The sequence below is a fragment of the Sturnus vulgaris genome, chromosome 7 (genome assembly GCF_052056855.1).
Source record: "Sturnus vulgaris isolate bStuVul1 chromosome 7, bStuVul1.hap1, whole genome shotgun sequence".
NCBI lineage: Eukaryota > Metazoa > Chordata > Aves > Passeriformes > Sturnidae > Sturnus > Sturnus vulgaris.
The window spans coordinates 18,442,344-18,465,715 of record NC_142249.1 but is presented as its reverse complement, the minus strand read 5'-3'; the positions used below and the strand labels follow the sequence as shown (position 1 = coordinate 18,465,715).

General features: G+C 35.2%; 1 protein-coding gene across 1 annotated transcript in view; it reads right to left on the bottom strand.

The window, feature by feature from the left end:
• CCDC141 (coiled-coil domain containing 141) overlaps positions 1–23,372 on the bottom strand; it is a 63,024-nt gene that overhangs the window by 7,598 nt on the left and 32,054 nt on the right. The window contains exons 13-26 of the mRNA XM_088167960.1: positions 23,004–23,180; positions 21,322–21,501; positions 20,463–20,588; positions 19,692–19,880; positions 19,251–19,430; positions 18,348–18,497; positions 13,043–13,183; positions 12,055–12,249; positions 10,308–10,491; positions 8,964–9,073; positions 6,710–6,808; positions 6,002–6,085; positions 2,357–3,249; positions 265–437 (exon numbers count right to left, since the gene is read on the bottom strand). Of these exons, the coding sequence (XP_088024086.1) occupies positions 265–437; positions 2,357–3,249; positions 6,002–6,085; positions 6,710–6,808; positions 8,964–9,073; positions 10,308–10,491; positions 12,055–12,249; positions 13,043–13,183; positions 18,348–18,497; positions 19,251–19,430; positions 19,692–19,880; positions 20,463–20,588; positions 21,322–21,501; positions 23,004–23,180 (2,881 nt within the window). The remainder of the gene's footprint in view (positions 1–264; positions 438–2,356; positions 3,250–6,001; positions 6,086–6,709; positions 6,809–8,963; positions 9,074–10,307; positions 10,492–12,054; positions 12,250–13,042; positions 13,184–18,347; positions 18,498–19,250; positions 19,431–19,691; positions 19,881–20,462; positions 20,589–21,321; positions 21,502–23,003; positions 23,181–23,372) is intronic.

Below are 23,372 nucleotides of genomic sequence, written 5' to 3'. Positions count from 1 at the left end.
TTGTCTCAACATTACTATGAGAAAGTAGAATAAACACATGATACTAGCAATAAAGAAACAAGCAATATATCCATTTTCCCATAAAAAGTGATTTGATACATATTGTGAAAATATAGTGTAAGAAAATAAATTCAACATGTGATAATTAAGTCTGGTGCAGTCAATATTGTACTTATTTTGTGAATAGCCAGTACATTAGTGATACACTAATATAGATGACACACAGCATTATCCAGTCTATTCTCGCAATAGGTGGCCTGTTACCTTGCACACGAAGTATGGCACTTGAGGAGATAGTGCCGTTCAAATTTTTAGCCCGAACAACATAGAGGCCAGCATCTTTATCACACACCTTCTGAATGAACAAAGTATGCTTTGTCTCCTTTTGTAAAAGCTTTAAGTGCTCATCTGCAGTCAGTTTCTGGCCCTTCTTGTACCTGAAGCAGAGAGTCAGTTTTCAAGTCAGAGTTTTATCACTGCATGCCACACAGAACTTTGCAAATTCAGACAATCTCTGTAACACCACAGTAACAGCAAGAGATAGAGAAGTGCTGTGCTCTCATTTCTCAGCTTTAAACTTACTCTGTCAATATGCACAAACAGTTAAATGATGCAAATTACTGGATAATACATTCTTAACAGTAGCAAATGTGGTTCTGAAAATGGTTTTCAACAGACAAGCCACAGCTCTCTCACTGCAGGATTAGAGAGGTAACATGGGGGCCTGGGCCCTCAGGTTTGGGCTGAGACATTTTTGCTAATAAGGACTTGAGTGAGTCCACATCCAGATTTGAATGGGTTCTAAAGGAACAACAAACAAACTTTCTAAACTTGTATTTTCAGTATAAAAGATAGCCAAGAGCCTTCCTCCATCCCAGCCCACTGAACACTGACTTAGCTCCCACCATCAGGCAGGATAGAACAATGCATCAGGAGCTACTTCAGCGAGCTGGTGTCATATTCTAACACTTGAGGATCTGGCACCCTGTGTTGGTGTTGACTCCTGATTTAAAAATGGAAATTAGAGAAAAATTCTGTCTCTCCTTGCCCCATGATGTTTCAGCACAGGCTACATTTAACCTAACACAAACATGAAAATATTTTTCCATGTGTATATCCAAAGAGATATATACTCCAGTACAAAATACATGTTATTGGTGAATTTTTAATTAAAAAACTTTTTTTTTCTGTTTTCATGAATTTCTAATTTGCAAAATTATTCCAGTTGAATGCTATCTTTTTGAAAGACCATCTATCAATAGTGTATATATTTTTGAGCTAAATTAATGTTTTCTTACAATAAAATGAATATTTTGTTTCACCAATAATACTCCTTAATCTGTACAATACTGGTATTTAAAACAAGGTAACTTTATTGATACCAACAGAGTATAGCACCAAGGTTGCAGTGTCCAGTATTTTTCTCAGTGCCACTGAAAAAATTTCAGTTTAAGAAAAACTTCAGTTTAATTCTTTTTAATGTGTAATAATAATATTAACATCATCTTTTTCCAGTAAGAGGCATATTTAATTTTAATACATTAAAAGAAAGGCCTCCATTTTGAAAGACTAATGGAATAAGTGGAGAAAAGACAAATGAGGTAAAATTGGAGGGATACATGCCACAACATATAGAACTATGAAAAAAAATCTTGAAATCCTGCCCCTCTTTTAGTCTCTGATCCCTTTGGCAGGGAATTTTTAGGGTTGAGATGTTTATATTACATCATCTGTATTTCTCCTCAATCCAGTATAAAGTAATCCAAATAGACACATGGCAATTAAGAAAGAGATAGACCATGCACACCAATATATGATAAAAAATTGATTCCCTTAGTGTAGATATTTGGGTGGATTTTTTTAACCTGTAGCCTCACTTTTGAAACCTGAATTTCACATATATATAAATGTGAATGTCCTCATCTATATAGTGACTATATAAATATTTCAGTGTGCATGCACATCTATGTGTCTGTCCATACATAGTGCCCAGAGCCTGGGAAAATGCAGGTGAATTTTTTTTTATGGTAAATCTGAAGCGTGCAATGATTTTAACAAGGCATTGACCAAGTTGAATGCCATATTCCAGAATATGAAAACTATATGATGCTTTTGCTTAAAAACATTGGATATGTTTGCACTAGTTTGATACTCTCATTCATGAAATTTGGCACAGATTATTTCCAGTTAGTTAATTGCTGAAAACAATTCTGAAAGGTGGAAATCATGCAGAAGTGTGGAGTAGAAAGGATACAAGCCATTTATTCTAGCCTACAGATTAATCGATTTGGTTATAAGAGGTTTGTGGTGGCTCCCTACTAGGTATATTTACTACTTCTCATTGCAAGCTACCCACCATGTCAGTGTAGGCTCAGGGAATCCCGTTACTTCTACTTCCAAAGTTACTGGAGACCCTTCCAGGACGGTTTTGTTAGACAGAAGCTGGGAGAAGTTAGGCGCCTGTCCAGTTAGGCTGGCCATGCTGTTCTTTTCTGAAGAACTTTTAATCTCTTCTCGGGTAACCATCTGCCTCTGACAGCTTCTGGTGGCGTCTGATTGAAACACGAAACCTGAGAATGCATCAGGCAAACCATGCAGCCTGTCCTGGGGTTTAGTACAGTTATTCAAGGCATGCAACTTTTCTTGCACTTCTGCCATGCTTTTATGAAGCTCAAGGTGCTGTAAATTTGTTTTGCACATTTCACTCGTCATGCTATGTACTGGTTTGGCTTTTATAGGGCAGGAAGCAGTGCTAGTTTCAGATATTCCTTGTGAGCTACAAGTCAAAGGAGATAGTGCTCTGACTTTTGGACCAGAATCTGTTAAAGAGACACAAAACTTTCCAAAGTGATCTGATGGGCTTTCCATTCTATTATTTGTAGCATCAGCAGAAGCAGAATTTGTTAAGAGGTCAGATGTTTCCATCAGTTTTACTGTTCTAGTGGTTTTCTGCATTTGCAAGCTATAGGAACTGACATGCAGACTATGAGAACTACAACAGCACTGCTCTTCTAGCTCTGTTTCAGAATGCAAGAGGTTGGATTCTGGTGTCTCAGAAAGCGGTGGCAAAGACATATCATCAGGTGATATACACTCATATTCATCTCCGGAGGGTGTTTCTTCTGCCAGGAATTCACTCTGTAAACTATCCTCTTTGGCTGAAGATGACTGCTCTGTATCCTGTGAAACAAGATCCTCACCAGCTGGACAGATAACTGAAATATCAGCCAATATATTCCTCTCCTCGAACTAGGAGGGGAAAGAAGAGAAAGGAAAGAAGAAAGAGAAAAACAAAGAATGAGTTATCATTTAATACATCCCCTTGTCAGGCAAAATCTAGCAACAATATTTCTTCTAATTAAGCTTGAAGTATTCTGAAGGGCAGAAAGAAATGGGACGAAAGACAGTCTGTCAGAAAATGTTGCAGCAGCTCACTGGAATTTCAAACTCAAATAGATTCTAGAAAATATTATTATAATTATGTGTAAGCATTTTTTACAGCAGTAACAATGAAACAAAAAGCACCTTACTATAAACAAAGGGCAACCTGTGGATTTCCTGTAGCTTCTGTTTATATAAGCATTTTCAAGAGGAAGGTGGAGGAGGAGGAGTAGGTGGCCTAATTACATCTAAATGGGACACAGTTACATATCAATAAAAATAAATTAACAGCCAAGTTAATGGACTTGTTTCTTTGAGAAAGAGAGTTGTCAATCATGCTCAAGAATTAAATAATTAAGCCAACACCTCTATAACATTTTCCAAGCATTTTATATTTCCTTAATTTTTTTATTTTTGCCAGTTACAGAATCCTCCCAGATATTAAAAGAGAAGCAATGCAAAAATTATTTTTATGTTAACTTGGATCCAGGAAAAAACAAATCTCTCTCATCATGTTTCAAAGAGAATTGGGTGAGGCATAAGTTCATTAATTTTAATCACAAAGCACCAAAGACATTACCTGCTTTGCTAATTATTTCTCTGCCTCTTGATTTTTACAATATATGAATGTAATCACACATTCAGATTGATTTCATTTGTGCAAAGGCATGCATAATGTTTTCTTAAGTTACTCTGTCATTGCTGAGTTCTATACACAAATATGTAATCTACTAAGCTGTGTTCCTATCACCTATAAACTTCCCACTCAAATAAATTTGGTGAAACACTGAATTTCATTGCTTTCCAAAGCAGGTCTCTTTGGAGGTATTCAGTACAAGAGTGTGGTGGTATATTTGTTTTGGTTTTCTGTTTGCTTTACTTCTCTAAAATCAATCTAAGAATTAGTGCAAAAATTTAAAAAAAAACAGAATAGAACCTCATATGTACCCTCGTCCTTTAGACATGTTAATTTTAATATAGAGGCTTTTCCAAGTTATTACATTTGTTATTTCAAAATAATGTGATTCATGCCAGATCTATGAAAAAAATGACTGGAAGAAGGTTGGGAGTTTACTAAACAATTCAGTTCAGTTGTAAGATGAAGTTTTACTATAAAAGTGTTTCTCACAAGCATCACCTGATGAACTCTGACCCCTGAAGAGATGGAAGAAGACCCTGGGGAAAATGCTGTGGGAAAGAATGACAGGTGAGCTGCGAGTGAGAAAGCTGCCAAATAGACTTTGGCAGCATGGCAGCAAAAAAGCAGGAGGGTCAATGTGCCACAAGGTGGTCTAGCACACTTTTAAGAGAGCTATATTTGAAGAAAATTAGTACTGGGAAAGCAGCTTGCAGAAGTAGAGACGAAATTAGAGACTGCTGGCCCATATACGAAGCTCTACTGAGATGAACCTGGTACTTCTTTACATGAAGTATGGAGTGATGAAAAGGGTAGAGGCATCATAGTTGCCACAATCCTCATATGATATTTGCTGCTCTGCATACCCTTGACTTCTCTCCTTGGCAGCTGAGACTCAGCCTGATGAGGACTGACAAAGTTGTGGCTTAGCAAAATACAGCTATGGACATCTGCTGAGGTGATTCTCCTGAGGGACTCTCCTTGGAACAGTCACAACATTTTGAGAAAAATCTGGGCTCCCCGTCAATGCTGAAACTCCCAATGACTTGGAATGGAGGTAAGAAAATTAATTAGGCTTAATTTTGGGTCATCAGCAGATTGCAGGACATTTTGTATTGAACTGAAGACAATTATATTAGTTGAATTTTTACAAAACATCGCTGTTTAATATCTTGCAGCATTTGTCTATGTTAGCAGCTTGCAAAATGGAATTTTTAGGTCTCTAAATCTGTTACCAAAGGATCTTACCTTTCTAAGGACTTAAATATATTACCACCCACTCCAATTCATCAGACTATTTTACATAGCAAATTATTTACATTTACATCCAGGATCCCAAGCCTTCAAAATATTCTTTAAGCTAAAGTAATTAATCTTATAAAACATAGGTTTACTTTGTATTTCTAAGATTTCATTTATTCATTGATTATTTGGAAACTTTTATATTCTTTTATTGTATGTCCATGAATAAAAGATGTTTGTTTGGATTTTTATCCTTCAAAATGCATACTCAGTCTTGTCTTCTCTTTTGTGAATTGTCCTCAGCTTGGATGCAATCCCTACAATGGATTATTTATGATCTCTGATGCAGAGAACCTTGGCAACTGAAGTGGAATTTAAGTGTTCTGAGATGAGGATAAAGACGATTATTTGATGATGAGTTTTGTTATTTCTTCTATAGTGTTGTACCAATATTACGGCAAATTATATTTGACATGATGTCCTACTGAACTACAGACAGCTTCAGTTGTGTTCCATCATTGTTTCTCTGTTTCCTGTTATTCTCACTGTTTTTTAACTGAATCGATGTGCTTATTTTGTCAGGTTCTGGGTAATACTGCAAAATGAGAATATAATCAAAGTTTACCGATATAACAACAGTCCTCACTTTTGATACGCAGCAAATTAAGTAGAATTCCCTTGAGAGTACCCAATGATGCCCATCAATCTGATTAAATGTAAATTGATATGAACAATACATACTTGTTTAGTGTCTGTAGGAGACAGAGTATTTCTTCTCTTCTCAGCAACGCTTTCTGAATTTGTAAGCAATTCACCTGGTGCCATCTGAAAATAAAATGTTTTAAAATCCCAATTTTTTCTTGATTAAGACCTTAATGATTCAACAAATAGTCGTCATTTCCACCATTATTTAGTTCAAATTCTGAGCTATGCTTATCGCATTGAATATTACTTATAAATCAAATATTTTCCTAACTTGTATCTAGGCATCATAGGAACTCTAGGGCTCTGGGAATACTATCAGTAGTCTCCCCTATTGCTTCCTATATTCCCTTAAGTTTTATTTTTAAAAGAGAGTGTTCAAGAAGTTTTTTCAAGAAGAAGGAATGGTCACAAAGGGAATTGAGTCACATTAAGAATACTGTAGCAATAGGACCAAAGGAAAATTGGTAAAAGGTTAGGAAAGGAATAGTTTTTAGAAAAAAAAAATAGATATACAGGCATGTGAACATATACATGTAAAAATGCTAAAAAGTCATAGGGAAGAATATGTGGATTGGATAGAAGGGAAAGGGATAACTGAAAATAACTAAACAAACAATTGACCAAGACTACACTGATAACACCCATCCCAATGGAGGCTGTAAGACTGAAAAACAGACCTTTCTAGCAATGCCCAGAGCCTTTTATGAGTTCTAGCTATTAAAAAACTCCATTAAATGAACTAACCTGCTGCTTTTGCTCCACTTCTTTAACACTCTCACATGCCTCTTGACCATTTCTTTCTTCTTTTTCAACAGTAATCAACTCTTCAGAAAAATCCACTTTCTGCCATGTGAAGAGAAAATAAAATAAGTTTGTACACAGTAGCAGATAGGAATTGTTAGCTACACAGAAACTTGTGCTCTGTACAACAGAGAAAATACCAAAGTGAAAATCTGCATCAGCACAGGTGTAAATTTTTTATGGCAAAAAAAAAAAAATGCTGCAAACCCCAATTAATTCATTCTAGGACAAGCAATGACATTTTTTGAAGCTGACAGGATCTTTTCTGAGTAGGGGAAACTGTGGAAGACTATAATTCTTCAGTATGTAAGACTGAAGAATTCCAGGGGCTAATCAAGAATCTGAGGAATATTAACCAATTTATACACAGGCTGAGTAAGGGAGAATAAAGGATTAAATATCACTCTTATAAGAAAAAAGAGAATTAACAACAAATTCAGAAAAAAGATCAGGATTGCAGGAAAACAGATCTAGGGAGGAAAGAAACATTTGTAAGTCCCTATAATCAAATTTTTTTAAAAGGTGGAAAGTATGTGTCTAAGCATAAAACATAGCATAACATGGGGAGACTTGATAAATCTTTCAAAACTGTCAGGGAAGAATTCTACAGATTTCAAAGAACATAATAGTGACACAAGATAAAGAAAGCCAAAGCTTTATAGTTACAGTTTTGTGTCTTCCATATCTTTAGCTGCCCAGCCAAAGTTATAGTCTTAAATAAGTTTCTTATAAGAAAGTGCTGCATTATTAATTTACCATTCTAGCACTAAAAAAGTAACAAATTCCATGTGATCTTTTCAGTCCATTTTTTTTCTTTTAGGAAGAAAAAGTAGTCTTTAATTTTGCACTTCAGAAAATCAGCAGCCATGTAAAATTAGGAAAGATTATACAATACATTTCCCCTTAATTTGTCATGCTTTAAAAATAACAGGAAGTGAAACTCAATTTATAGTCATGGCATTCCATACAGATGGCACATGTCTGTGTATAGTTTGCTGAGTTATTTATTCTTCATAAGATACATTGACTATTGATATATTCTGGAAATGTTCAACAAGAATTTTAGTTTTTAAATCTCAGAATACCACATAAAGTAAAAAAAAAACCCTTTCCATTCCAAATAGTTGCAGAATTATATCTTAAGAAAAATTCAATGATTTTATGGAAATTAGTCAAAATAAGGTAGTAAAATTAGTTTGAAATTCCACTTGTCTTGCAAAGATAATCCAATGTTGCTCTAGAAAAGATGAAAGGTTCAAGTCCTCTTCTAGCAGAACCTGGGACTAATGTTCTGCACACAATAATGTTTATGAAATACACGAATGGGGAGGAGAATGGGCATTTATGTCGAGGTTTCTAGATGGTCACAGTGCAAGATAAAGCCTTCTTTCCATTCACCTAATGACCTTTGGAATTCATTTATACTTTTGGCATCTCTTACTGCTTTAAATTGTATTAATGGACAGTTTGTATGTTTGTCAATTTTATAGTATAATTCCATCAAAGAAAAGCATAACATTCAGTACCAACAAAAGCAGGATATTTAGGCACCTTAATTTTTCCACCTTCATAGAAGAATTAACTCATCAGCTGCTGCTGCATGGAGGAGATTTTTCAGATGTTACTTTGAGAATAAAGGGGGGTGGAGTAGACAGTCTTAATTATCTGCCACTATCACCTGTCTTCCATAATTCCTCCTCAGTTCATGTGTTACATTTAATTACACATACAGCAGTTTATCAGAACATGACACTAAAAATGCTGTTCTCTTAAATATTTATGTAAAAGCAAGGCTTTTCTAACTCAAATTACTTTGGCTTTAACACAACTTGTTTTTCAGGATGTCTTTTCCAAGAGGGAGCCAAGTGAGGTTGGTTGGCATTTCGTAGCTCTGGCAGTTATCTATATTACAATATCAAAGGAAGAAGTATGGAAAAATATTTGTCTAGTTAGTAAAAAAAAAATTGACATTTTCTCCTATATGTTTCTTGAAAGAAGTAACAGTTAAGAAAGAAGCAAAGAAAAAGAAGCTTAGAAGAAATATTTAGTGCTCAAACAAGTAGCACTTCATTGATTCATTACAATCATTACCTAAAGTAACAGAAAAGGGAACAATTAAGAAGTAATTCATGCTACCGTAAGCACTAAACACAATAAGTCGATGCAGGTGCAATATATTCTCGAGTTTAAAAAATACCTTTATCTCCTTAAGTTCTCTCAGAGATCTACACAACCCATCAACAGAATTCATGATTTCTTCATACTTTAATACAGTTTTTTCAACATACTTCTTTCCTTCTTCAATACCTACAAAGGCAAAATGAAAGTAGAACAGAATGCCTCAAACAGACACGCAGCAACCTGTGTAATTTTGTACCCCAAGGTACTACAATAAACACATTTTCCTGTGCTTTGGTTTGCTGTAGGAATTCTGTCATTCACAGTCATGTGCTTTCCCAGCTCATACTAGCTTACTTGAGATGAGTCCTCATAGTTTTTGTAGGTCTTCTCTCTGGTTAGTAATACTGCTTTAAAAGATGCTGACCTCATAAAGTGTCCCCTAGACTCGTTGTCACATTATACAGCTAGGAGGCACTTAGATCCCTGCTATAAGAAATACAAAACAAAGGCAGGATGGAGAAGATATTTCCCATGTAATGGCTTAAAAGACAGCAAGCAACTTCTTTCTCCTGGTGTTCCTAATCAGCTGTTGTCAAAAATCCATTCTGTCAACTCCTTTCCTGCAGATAGGCATGTTTGAAATACTGAGAAGGCTTAATAAAAATAAAAAAGGAGAGAGAAGACAAAAGAAAGTATCTGTGCTCTCTAAATATTCTTTCCACTAAGTGAAGAGGAATTTAAAAGCCCAGTTTGACTGTTGAAATTTTTTAAGCTTTACTACTTGAATTGATAGGCTACAAAAAATCCCTGCATGTTTGGATTGTCACCTTGTCTTTGGACAAAATAATTTTAAAAGATATATAAAAATTACAAGCAGGGGGAAAAAAAGCAGAAAAATACAAATTGTTTTGACTTGCATTTTTTTTTGTCAACAATGTTCCAAATCAATATAGCTGCAAATACAGTATCTAGATAGCAGTCTACATTATTTGCTAATAAAAATTTGGCAATCAAATCCTATCAGTTATTCACAGTTATAATGTAAAAAATTAATTCAGCACTGATGTATATCATTATAATATCCTGTGGCTTCAAAGGCTTGCCTGTTATGAGAGCTTAAGCCATGAAATCTTAACTTCAAGCTCATGAATATTGGAAGGACATTTTGATTTCAAGGTGAACTCAGGCTGTATACAGAAAACTAAGTAAATACCAGACTACTGAGTACTTTCATATTTTTACTTTTTGTAAATATTTGTTCTGAACTCCTTCACCTCTTCCAATCAATACTTTAAAGCAACATTTATTTATTAAAATTCACTGGATTTTCTTCCTACATGAACAAATCCAGGAGTCTGCTTACTTCTATCCCAAGTTACTGCATTTTGTCCCCACAGTACATTACCAGGTATCTCCTCACCATATAACTGTCTAGCAAGGTCCATAATCTGCTGAATTTTTTCTTCTTGTTGAGGCACTGAAGGTTCAATAAACTTATTGAATTGCTTGTAGAGAGTCTCTATTGCTTCTCTTGTTTTGCATTCTGCAGAGTAGTTGCCAACTCTAATCACTGTTGCACTCACATCTTCAAACCAAAATTGACACTGAGGGATAAAAAAATCTGCATTATAATGAATTATTATCTGCAGTTCAAGCTGTTGCAGAATAGACTGGATTATTCTTAGACTTTCCATGATCAGTGGCATACAGTAGGCGTTAAACCTGACTTAAATTTAACCTGAAAAACATTTCTTCCTTACTAATGGTGCTTCAAGCATTAATGGCTGTTACATTTTCATTAAACACTAGGCTCGTGCTCATCTTACAAGCATGGTGAGATTATAACTTAATGGTTCTGCAAAAGCATGTTTTATTTCTGACTTCTTCCCCCCTTGTGTATCAATTGACTAATTTCAAAATCTTCATGTTATGGCCTCTGTTAAAGCTGTGTAAGGGCAGAAGGGTTCTTTAAATTTAACATACTAGCCGACAGGGTTTTTAGTCTCAGCAACCACTGAAGTCACCAGGAATCTTTCTACTGACGAGAATGGGCTTTAGAACGTACCCATACCAAACATCCTGGGTTAACAATACTCAGAGCAGGACACAATCTGGTGCTCACTCACAGCCATAAGTACTGCATCTTTACAGGAAGTGGCTAAAAATCACCATTTCTAGCCACTGTTGAAATCAACATTTAAGACTGGGCCTGTTTGCTGAAGGAAAAGTTTTGAGAAAAGGTGATTCTTTACACCGAGTTTAAAAAAAATAGCTTTAGGAAATAATTTATTTCTGTTAAGCAAGTGGCGAGTTTGAAAATGTAAATGTTCAACAAATATTAACAAATTGCTTTGCTAATGGTATATGCAAGAACACATTGATCAGGTCACTGGACATGGAAAACATCTCTTAAACAAAACTTTAGTATTGTGATTCATTATTAAGGGAATTTGTGACACACTTATCCCTTTGGAGATAAGAACAATGTTATTTCTAAAAATAAACAATGATAACCAGAGTGAGCTTGCCCCATGGCAAGAGCAAAGAGCACCAGCACAATACAGCAAGAGGGAAAATACTGTTACAATACTTCACAAACTCTTTTTTTAAAAAAGACAATGCATGAGACAGTCCTCAGACACATTAAAATAAAGTTATGGAAGTGTCCAACAAGAACGACTTCAGGAAAAAAATTATAGATATATTTAAAAATTTAGTCTACTAAAAAAAATGTATTCTTCTCTTAGGGAACTGAGCATTTTTACATTTCAGTTCCATCATTATGCAAACCACAGTGGGTACTGTGACAACCTGCCTCTCATAATTTGACGACTACCAAAGAGGACTTTGTGGCACGTTCTGTGTTTTTTCAAAGCTTACTTAGCAAAAATGAGCCCATAAGTATGATCATAGACATGCTGAATGACTGTGAAAGTCATATGGTCATATGGAGGGGGCATGAATATGGTTACACTGCATATTTATTTCCCCCTTTCACCACAAATTTAGAAAGAAGCAATTAAAAAAAAACAAAAAAACCCCACTTTTTTACCAATTTATTACTTTTGGTAAGTACAGATTAACCTTGAGGCAGTTAAAGCACTCTTATCTGTGCCTGTCCTGGATCACTCTTACAGCCACAGAGGGGATGTCAGGTTTACTAGTACCTCTTTCATCATCTGTTGCAGATGCTCCATGAGATCCAGATTTTGTTTGTAATCTTCCACAACCATGTTAAAATCATTCAGCTGTTTCTGTAAGTCACTGATTGAGCCCAAGAGAATTTGAACTTTAGCATTAGGTTCGTTTGCAAAAGGGTCAATGACTTTCTTCTCTAAGTTATCCATCTTCTTTTTAAGAATCTGTTTAAAAGACAGATTATATCTTTTACATGTTAATGTTAAATACCACAACAAAATGTTTCTATTTTCAGAAATTTAATATAAAAAAGCAGAGGAAAACCATACAAACATATTTCTTGTCCTGTTTTAAAAATTACAAGCCATTCTTTAAAAAAATCAAAGGAAACTGGAGGGAGTCTGCAAACCTGATTAAAATTGATATAAATTATATTTATTAAAGGTATAATTTTAAGGTAATAACTTTTTTCAGCTTAAAACCAAACAAATATATGTAGTAATAAAACATGGTCATGCATGACTTGCAACTAAAAAGGCCATTGAAGGAAGAGTTTCTGGTGAATGCAAAAAATGGGTGAGGCTAACAGGGTTCTAAGGTGCAAATGATCATGATCAACTCCAGGCAATGAATACAGCCAAAGGCTCTGAAGAAAAAAGCTCATATTATATGATGAACTCAGAAAGACAAGAGAGATTATTTTGGGTTTCTTTGAGGAGTAGACAGACTAGGTCACACAATAGAGTCAAGAAGAAAAAAAGATTAAACATAAAAATTATGGCGGATTCAAGGAGTGAAGTCAGGAATTGAGTTAATATCATTTCACTGAAGTAAGTGGCAGAATAACAGGAACAGTGAAAAATGTCTCAGTCAATGACAGACAGAGAGGTTAAAATGAGAAAAGTAAGAGAGAAGTGCACAATAACTTTTGTGATGTGCCAATCTCCTGTGATGTGTTTGGCATAGGCCAAGTAATTCAACTGGTGAAGCCTTTACTGAGCCTACATTTTCTATTACCTGTAGCTTCTCTGCATATGTATCAACTTGCTGAATCTGTATTTTAAGTACTTTCATATTTCGAGCTTTTTCAGTTTTCTTCATATAGTTAAACTTCAAATTGTTGAATTTCTTTTTGAGATCCTTAAATGATTCTCTGAGCTGCAACAGTGTAAACACATTTGTTAGTAAAAAAAAATAAAACAGCACACATCAGTCTTGGTTTTTCAAGAGCTGTATAATGGACAATTTAAGCACTGAAAATTTAATACAGAAATTAGTAATACTATGCCATCTCATAAAGCATCCTAAGTTCCTCAGAATTTCTTTACGGTAATGGAAACTCATAATCTTGCTAAATCAACATTTTTTGCATTCTGAATGAAAAATACCGTTTCCAGAATAACTGGGGCAATGTAAGTGTTGGAACAAGGATGAGATTATTGCTTAGACAATCTACGAAAAAATCCTATCCAGGAGCTTCTACTGCTTTTAATTAGAGGTAGATGCCCTTCACACACTTTGGTCCATTTAGTAGAAATGACAGCCATGTAAATGTCCCATTCCTCATCCCTTTTTCAAAAGTCCTGCTTCTGAAAAGAAGTTACACATGGGCTTAATTTTGCACACTGTGCAAGTCCAAACCCCTTAGTCCAATTACCCACAGCATACAAAGAGGAATGCAGCTCTCTGCAGGATCAAGGTGCAGCCTGTGTGACCACCTGGCTTTCCAATAGCTGTGCTCCGAGTGTGGCAGCACTAAAAAGGTACAGAAAGCCTCGCCCAGTTACTGCCAGGTGTACTGTGTGAGAATGCTTTCTTACCACTCAGCACTGACTTGGTGCAACAACCATCAGGGAAAATTATTCTTACAGTAATATAAATTAAAATAAACTAGTAGGTCCAATTGTGAAGAATTCATGCCTTTCAAGACTTTTCAGATGAACCCATACCAGCTACCTACTATTAAATCTAGTTATATTAAATTTGTTCTAAAACTCCTTTTTTTAAAGGCCTATGAAATTTTTAAACATAGTTTTCCCTTATATTTTTTCTCTGAAAGTTATTCAACTTTTTACAACTTGAAAAACTCCTTTCAGATCTTACTGTTACTTTTTAATTTCTTTAAGCAAGAGATACAAGAATCAGACAAGCATAAAACCTGCTTAGAATCAGTCCTGTTTTAATTACCTTGCCATTCCATGATCACATTTTCAAATTATTTGTAATTAATTCCTAAAACTGAAATGGAAGAATATAAAAATGACCAAAATATTGATTTTAAGAATTTCAGATCCTTTAGCTAGATAATATTTTGCTTTTAGGATAAGGTTTAATAACAATAATTATGAATAAATTGTGCAAAAATATATTTATTTAAAGACACTGACATAAAGCAATGCAGAGGTTCTAATGCTTTAGGATCTGTTACTCCAGACACACAAATGAAAAGAACGTACTTAATTAGTGTTAACAAGTTCGGGTCAGATCCACAATTGGATATCTAAACATGTATTTGAGGCTTTTTTAATATTAAAAAATCCTACAGACTTCACCCTGACCCCTCCTCCTTCCTGCCAAAGAATCCAGGGAGTAATGAAGGCTTAGTTTGCAGCTACTGTTATTGGAATAACTAACAATCAATCACTATTATTATTATAATATACTAATGTTAATCCATCGAGGGATATATTTTTCATTTTCATTTCATCTAGTGGGATGTTGCCACACTATTTCAGCAGTGTATAAACAGATGGTGTTCACTCAATGTAATGGAAAGGAAGGGAATGCTATCATTGGCCCTGTGATCTCCAATTAGTTTAAGTTCTTTATCCCACCCAAGTACACAGAATAATAAAGTCTATCTAAAAGCCCTCTGTTAATATAATCATTTCTGCAGAAGAGTATTTTTTTAATTCAGAACACAAGAGTCTTACTTGCTGCTTCAAGTTTGTGGGAAAGAAAAGATGAACAAGAGTTTATTTTATTTCATTGGCTTGTGCACATACAGACTAGTAGTGATAATTTATAAGACCAGAGGCTCTCCTCATAGCAGTATGTGAAATTAGATCTCCTTGTTTCAGATATGATGGCTTGTGTGTCAAAGGTCTGCAGCTGCTGTCACTCTTCTCTTTTAGCCTCAGTGGAAAAACCAGATTCAGCTCTGACTTGTACATCACACTGCATTTGCACGACTCCTTTTATCATCAGCAATTGTACCAAGGACAGTGTGTGACTTCCAATTTTTTGGAAATCTAAATATATTTAAGTTTTGCAAGATTAAATGAGAAATACTGAAAGGACTATGCATCCAAATATGTTTCAGTGACTTCAGCCCACTGCTTTAATGGAACTTTGTACCTTGTCTATTGTGTTATAGTCTTTAATCAGGCAGCTGTTCCTAACTATAGTTGCCCTGTCATGGGTGGAGAATGATAGTGGAGGAGAGGAGTTTAAGTAACAATTGCTTAAATTTATCACAGGACCACAAAATAAATTTAAAAATCAAGTTATAAAATGCTTTAAGCATTTTCTTTTGTTAACAGTACAATTCTAGTAAATGCTTTGGTTACTGTGTGAGCCACTCTAGAAGGAACTTCAATGTTGTTAATTCCTCACCTTCCCCTTTCTATTCATATATAAAACTTTTCATAGCATCAATAATCAAAACACCCCATAAAAGCACGTTGCTGAAAACAGATTTTCAAAGTCACAAAGATTAAGAAACAGTCAAAAAGTGGGGGGAAAAAAGATGCTGTTCAAGTCATTAATGAAAACTTTATTCCTGGGGCAACAATTAGAATAAATTACAAGGTGATAAATGTGGCTACATACCAGTTCCTATTGACCTGTGAATAAAGATAGCTCATTACCATTTATGGTTAAAATCCATATTTCCAGTCATATCTTTCCATAATTGTATGAATAATGACATGGTGATGAGATGACTGGGAAGAGCTGTGAACCTGCCTCAGCATGTGTTTCTCCTTTGTTGCAAGTTTTACACGGACATGCATAAATGTTATTTTTAAAGTGATCATTTAAAGAAAAGGCTTTTTCATCACAAAAGCCATCATGTGTGATTAACTGTGTCACTTATAACCCCGGAACAGATCCAGTGCAGCATTCCTATATCAGTGTAGCCAAGGCTGAGCTCACAAATGCTGCAGTGTAACACAGTGGAGGTGAGGGCTGCTCCCCGAACTGCCTCGTGAAACAAGAGGCCCCAGCTTCCAAATACAGATCCCAAAGATGAGCTTTCCCTATATTTCTCAAAGATGTTGAGGACATAAATACTTATTTTTGCCTTTTCAAGTTCTCTTTAAATTAGAGAAGGCACAGAAAAGTTATGTATTTTACTTTTCTCTCCAAGACTGTTTCAAAACTCATGCAATGTATTCTTGTCTATAAATTTCAGTGTTTCCTTGTTTCTTGTAGAAGCACCAGTATGGTACAAACACAGGGAACTTGCTATGTCCTCTAAGGGTCTTTTCAAACACCACTGAGTCCTAAGCCTTAATTCACATGGTGTATTTACACACTTAAATTAATCACATCAAACATAAATTAATGTAAGTATTTACAGTGGAATCCCAAATATTTTCAGTCAGCTTTAAAGTTTGCTCTGTAAACTGGTAAATCATTTCTAAATTATCTGGTTGGCTGTTTACTATGTGACGGCCAGGAACAGCTGCTGCTTGCTGCTGGCACATGAAATATTTATTTGCTTAGACACAGTAGATAGTAAATAAATTGTTCACTTAGACAGGTCTGTTACATACTAGCAATATTCAATTCCAGATGATAAAAATGACAGAATTTAAAATACTGAAGTTAATACTCATAAATAATATTCTTGAAGTAGTCTGGTGTCTGATTTATTGATGCCTAAACAGAATTACTTAAAAATACTTAACAAAAAAAAAAAAAAAAAAAAAAAAAAAAAAAAAAAAAAAAAAGTAGTATATTAATGCCATTTTAAATATAACAGGTACATTAGCCAAATATTTGTTTAGGGAATACCTTAATCTTCTATGCTAACTTATAATACAAAAGGAACCTTAAGAAAAATGCATCCACATGCCAAATTAGTGTTTTTCAGTTAGTTTATGTACAAGACTGAATTAGATTTGGGGATGACAGGTTTTAATTTAACCAATCACCATAGCTTTCCCAACTGAAAGAGAAAAATAAACTAAAAAGCCCCTATAGTGAACACAGTAATTGCTACGCAGTTATTTTACAGAGAGTATGCAATAACCATCAGAAGACAAAAGATACATTTTGCCATATAGGGTATATGGTGAGTAACCAAATACTTTTTAAAAGAAAAGAAAACCCCAACTATAATTTTCTCATTAAAAATAGAGAAAAATCTCAGTCATCTCTTCTTTGGTAATTTTCAGAAAATACAGTCTGTCTTTACTTAGGTGTGGATTTTCTTAGCAAAAGATAAAAATATGAATATATAACTTTCAGTGTCCTATATTTTTATTACATATGCTTCATGCTACAGGGAACATCAATGTGAAATCCTTCCAGCTCAGAATCCACCTTCTGTACTTCACAGATGCAGAGAAGTACAATCTACAGAACATCAAGTATAGAGCCCATAAGCCTCTTGTTTTAATGAATCACCCTGGGAAAGTCAGCTCTTTGAAAAGTTATTGCTAAATTAATTTTTGTGGAGACATCTAATCAATGTAGCTTGCTAATCTGTGAATTCATTTGTATTTGGCCTACCAAGCTGTTACATTGATAATCATATTACCTGAGTAATCATTCCTAACCTATATTCCATAATGCTAAATTCTAATCCCTTGTGCCAATGAACATTTCCTTTCCTCCTAGCAGTTTTTCAAGTATTATATCTTTTGTTTCTGAAAAAATGTTAGTACTAGATTATTTTGAACTTTTCACTGAAATACTGAATGTTCTTTCCAATGCCCTGACAACCACAATATGTACAAATCCTACTTTTGTTTGAAACTTTAGCTTCATAAGAAAAAAATATGAAGACTCATGTTTCAGATGAAGCTAACAGAGCTGAAAGCCAAATAAAATATAGCTGCTCTATTTCCAGTCCTCTTGGTACAGTGAAAGCATTTTATTGCCAGCCCAACAGCTTGATGGAATTCTGAACAGCAGAGCCATGAACCATGGATTACTGTTGCTGCTGTGTAAATCCAAGGTTGCTGCTAAAATGAAAGTCTGTTTTTCTGCACAAATATGAGGCATTTAGGGGAATGGTAAACAGTAATGTATATTATAGAACACAACAGCTCTTTCAACAGTCATTCAATGTGTTGGGATTCACCCCATTTACCTCATTTATATCTTCTTGAGTGGTGCAGTGTTGGAAATACTGTGACAGTTCTTCCTCATACTTTTCAGCTCTGGAGCTCCAGTTTATGCTATCACATTCAAATCTGGCAAGTTCTTGCTTCAGATTCTTTACAGAAACATTCAAGCAATTCTAATGAGGAAAGAGACAAAGAAATTTATCAGTCTCAGGAAATGCATTGACTTAACCAATCCAAAATGTAAATCATTGAGGCAGAATGTGCCAAGTCAGCCACAATGGGCTAGAGTAAACTATTAAATCTCCACTGGAAGGAGAGCAAGGATATATAAGTTTCCCTCATTGGTAGTTTGGGGAGTAGTTTTGGGTCAAAGTCACAAGCTGAACATGGTGTCTTCTCTGAGCAAAGAGGGAGTGGCCTTCTCCAGTCCTTTGCCAGCTGGAGAATAGCTCCTTTCTGCCATCCATCAATTGATGGTGTCTGAAGAGCAGACTGCCAATAGGAATAATCTAGCCAAGTCATAAGGAAAGTCTTGCTTTCTTAGTAAGTGAATGAATACAGAGCAATGAAAATTTTTCCCTGAATAAACAACAATTCCTTTCTAAAATTATATCCATCCTGTCATGCCAATCAGTCTTGAATCCACTGATAACATCGTCACCGCATTTTTAATTTTGTTCTGTTATCCTTTATAGGAGAATAAATCTGCAAAGTAACCTTTACAAAGAATTGCAATGTAGAGATTCAAGAAATTGCCATCAGGGCCTTGAACTTCACAAAACATATTTTAAAATTAATTACCTTAAAGCTCTCTCTGTATTTTTCTGAGTAGTAATATATATTTGTACATCTAAAATTCAGCCAGATGAGTCCAATAATCTTTCGTATTTATCCTTGATTTCATAAGTCTTTCTACTTATACTCACAGGTTGCTGCACTGCAGACAAGATATCCACTCCCTGGGTAATAAGTAGAGTATATAGCTGTCTAATATGGGCATGTTTCTCCTGGGAATTCACAAGGTAGGCTTTAGCCTCGTGCACATTTTCAGGGTCCCCACATATTTCAGGAATATCCAGTTCTCCTGATTTTGATAGACATTCCAGCTGAAATATACAGAAATGAAAATCAGCATCTGTTTAAAATAACCTAAATTTTTTCCTTACCCTTGGGTTTAAATAATTAAAATTGGGTTTAGATCTGAGTTTTAAATTCTACCTACTTAGGCAGTTTTAGATTCAAGATTTTAATTCTGATCATCAAGCTGATTAATCTTATGGGAAAAAGAAAGAAAAGCAACAGGAACCAAAACCAAAGAGAGTTTAACTACAATGGGAAGAATGTATATTTTAAAACGTTATACTCACTTCTTTTTTAATGTGATGGAATTTGACTGTCTTGCTGAAAATCTCATCATATTCTATTATTGCATCCTTTACTGTTTGATGGAAATGAATAAGCTCACTTATTCTCTCAGAATTCTCTTTCACAGGAAATCCTTTCAGGCTTGGCAATTCCAATAGTTTTATCAGGTACTCAAGCTCAGCATTCAATTGCTAACAAAAATCAGAGAAGTTACTCAATTTACACAAACATAATCGCAATTTTTCCCTTACATTTGATGAAATAACTGCCTAACAATGGTAAGAAATCAGTGCCCTGCACTTTAAAACACTACATTCTGTACTTTTTGGTAGGCACAAATCTCAGCTATCACCCAAGCCTTGCATGAAAACAAGTCAAACATAATTAAAAGGCAATGGCAGAGTGAATTGCTCAAACTCAGAGAGAGTATTCACAGAAGTAGAAAGGTCACTACGATGAGCTGGTCAGCCTCTGACCTGCTTTAAATTGAAAAGCATGGAGCTGATGCTCTCCTTGTACTTGCACCACCCCAGTGCTTGTGTGTCACTTGAATACACAGCTAACACTGCACAAGACATCCTCTGGGCACTGAAGGCAAAATGTGTTTGCCCCCACCTTATAAACACACACAAACACTTCCTCCTGGAAAACTGATGTAAAACATAAAACACTTCAACCCCAGACAGAGTGTCTGTGTCAATGAGGATGTGAATCTTTATGGGACCAAAAAGAGCTTTTGGCACACCCCTCACTCCACTAGCTTGGTTTCTCACCTCATAGTGTGGCTTCATTTGGTTCAGCTTTTTCTGTAGCTCCAAAACAATTAAAAGGTCACTTCCAAGGTCAACTGGCACTGCAAGCTGGAGGGCCTCTTGAAGAATCTCTAATCCACGGGTAGTCTAAAAGAGAATCCGAAAGTTCAGCATTTCTAACTGCAATAAATTAACAAAACCCCAAATGTAAAGTCAAACCTAAATTTGTAACAAAAACCTCCACCAAAGCAGGCACCCAAGTGCTGCCAGTAAAGCCTCTCTGGCTGAGTGACAAGGGTGATAGGATATCTCTAAGACAGCATGAAAAAAGCGACTCAGACAAGACTGCAGGAGCCACAGCCACACTGTTTCTGTGATTACAGATGTGCTGCTGAGTTGCACCAGAGATACAGCAGCTACAAGCCTAGCTGGTGTTTCTGGTTCTGCTACTAGCCTAGCTAGGGCTTCTTTTAAGGAGCACTGCACACTCTCCCCATGCCAAGAAGAATTCAACCCTCTTTCTGTATAAACCTGGTTGGACTTCAGTTTAGTAACTATTAGGACACAGTTTGGTTTAGCAACAGTTCAGTCTCAAAATAATGGTGCTTTTAAAAAGAATTTAAAAATCACTGCTTTGATTAAACGTCATTAAAACTTAGAATTCAAAGTGGAGATTTGGACTTGTATGTATTTGAGTAATGGAAAATGATCAAAAACATTTCATGGTTCCTGAAGGCTGGCAGAACAGAGAATTGTATCTCACTGGTCATCACTCTTTATTAACTAGTACCTGTAATAGCTGTTGAGAGAATCACAGACACACTAATAACAATCTAGAAATATTTGCCGTGGTTGCTTTCTTCCTAGCTATTGTACTTACTATTTTTAGTTGTTCTTTAAATATCTGGCACTGTTGCTTGATGGGTTTTACTTGAGTGATTTTAAAATTCCAGATTGCCCAAAGATCAGTCAGCTCTTTCCTTTCTTTATTCAGATTAATGATGATATCTTCTGTTACTTTTATTGATTTTTCTACTTCTAATATTAAACGTTCATTTACCTGGCAAATAAACAGACACATTATTTTTCCACACGTTTTTAAAACATACAATCAAAACCGCATAATTTTAAACAAAGTTTAGTAAAACCTCAACTATTCTAGTGTAGCTTAAAAAAAAATTTATTACCTTTAAATACGCTTTTCCCTTAATATTGTCTAGAAATAGGCACAGGTCAACAGAATTTGTAAACTGAGGACATATATAAAGCTGGAGTTTAAACATAGAACAGACAGGTAGTGACTGAATTATTGCCATCTGATGTCTGTTTCACACTCAGACAAAATAAAATTATTTCTGACTAAGCAAAACTAACCAAAATGGCCTTTTGGGGAATAAATAGCAATTGGAAAACATAGGTGAAGAAAAGACCACTCACCACCCCTTTATGTTGATATACAAAGCAGCACTGAAGCACAGGAGAGCTAAAGTGTTTAGTATTTGAATATTTGATTTTTTTTTCCTCTTTTCAGTAGAATCTCTATGAGAAATACCAGAAAACTGGGTAATGCCATGTCTGGTTTTCCCGTTTAGTTATATATATTCTTTTTTTCCTAAGAGAAGTTGTTTTTGTAAATTACTAGTGTGATCCACATCTTCCAGATATTTAAAAGCTACAATCTGGGAACATCATGGGAACAGAGTAATAGAAAATATGGTGACAAGATATATCCAAGTGAGATAATGTCTGAAGATGTGTCAAGATTTTAAGTGACTTTGCCATAACTCTGTCTTACCTTTGGGTGCACCCAGCAGGGACACACACCCTGAGCCACACTAACACCTGAGCCCTTTCCCTCCCTCAGCTGGTTTTTCCAATTCACCTTGCATCCTGCTGTAGGTTACCAACCCCACCTCCCCCTTCCCAGCTGAATGTGTAACTGCTCCCCAGTTCCCAGCTCTCTGTCCTATAAAAGCAGAAAGAAGAGCTGGGTATTCAGGCTGCCCTCATTAGTTTGGATTACTTTAGGAGGTGTAGCTTAGGGAATGATTGCACATCTCAAACGATCACCTCATGAAGTGTTGTTGGAAAATTAAAGAGGGATGCCCGGGTAGTGCAGCTGTTGGACAGAAAGTAAAGACACTGCGAAAGATCATCTGCAAGGAAGTAGCTTTAACATCCATTTCTTTAGAAGAATTCATACACTCAGTCAGTAAAGACTCCCTGCTTCTTAGTGGAAGTAAAATAAACTTAATATTGTACTTGTGCAATGCTGCTTTCCAACAGGAAAAAACAAATCTGAGCATGTAGTACATTTGTCTGCATGGACTGGGTCATTAAGGGCTCTGTCATTGCTAACCACAAAACTTTTTATATTACCATAAGGACTCAAATACTTTCTTGTTTGGAAAAGAATATATCAGCATATGCTGGTATATTTGAAGTATATCAGCATTAGCTCCTTTAAAACTAAATACACAATCCATCAGGCATAGAACTACGATTGGTCCTCATCACAGGCAAGTATAAAATAATCAATATGGTTTATCAGATTATACTCACCACATTTACTAAATTAAGAAAATAGCAACCCATGTCTTGGGTAGAAAAAGTCTTCTTTATAGTCTTTTGCCACTGAGTATTAGCTGACTCTATTGCAATTTTATTTTCAGTCTCTCTGTTTGTTGGTAGTGGTTTTGAATTATAGAATTCCTTCAGATTATTAATATCATCATTCACCTATAGAAAGACATTAAGTAGAGATCATAAAACAAATCAAAACTTGAGGTTCTATAATCAGAGTTACAGAGATATGATAGATTTGAATAGCACCCTCTGAATATTTTCTTAATTTTAAAATCTATGAGTCCCTATAATATTTACAAACACCAAAAAATAAAATAGCTTTAAATAACTTGCCAAGCACTAGAT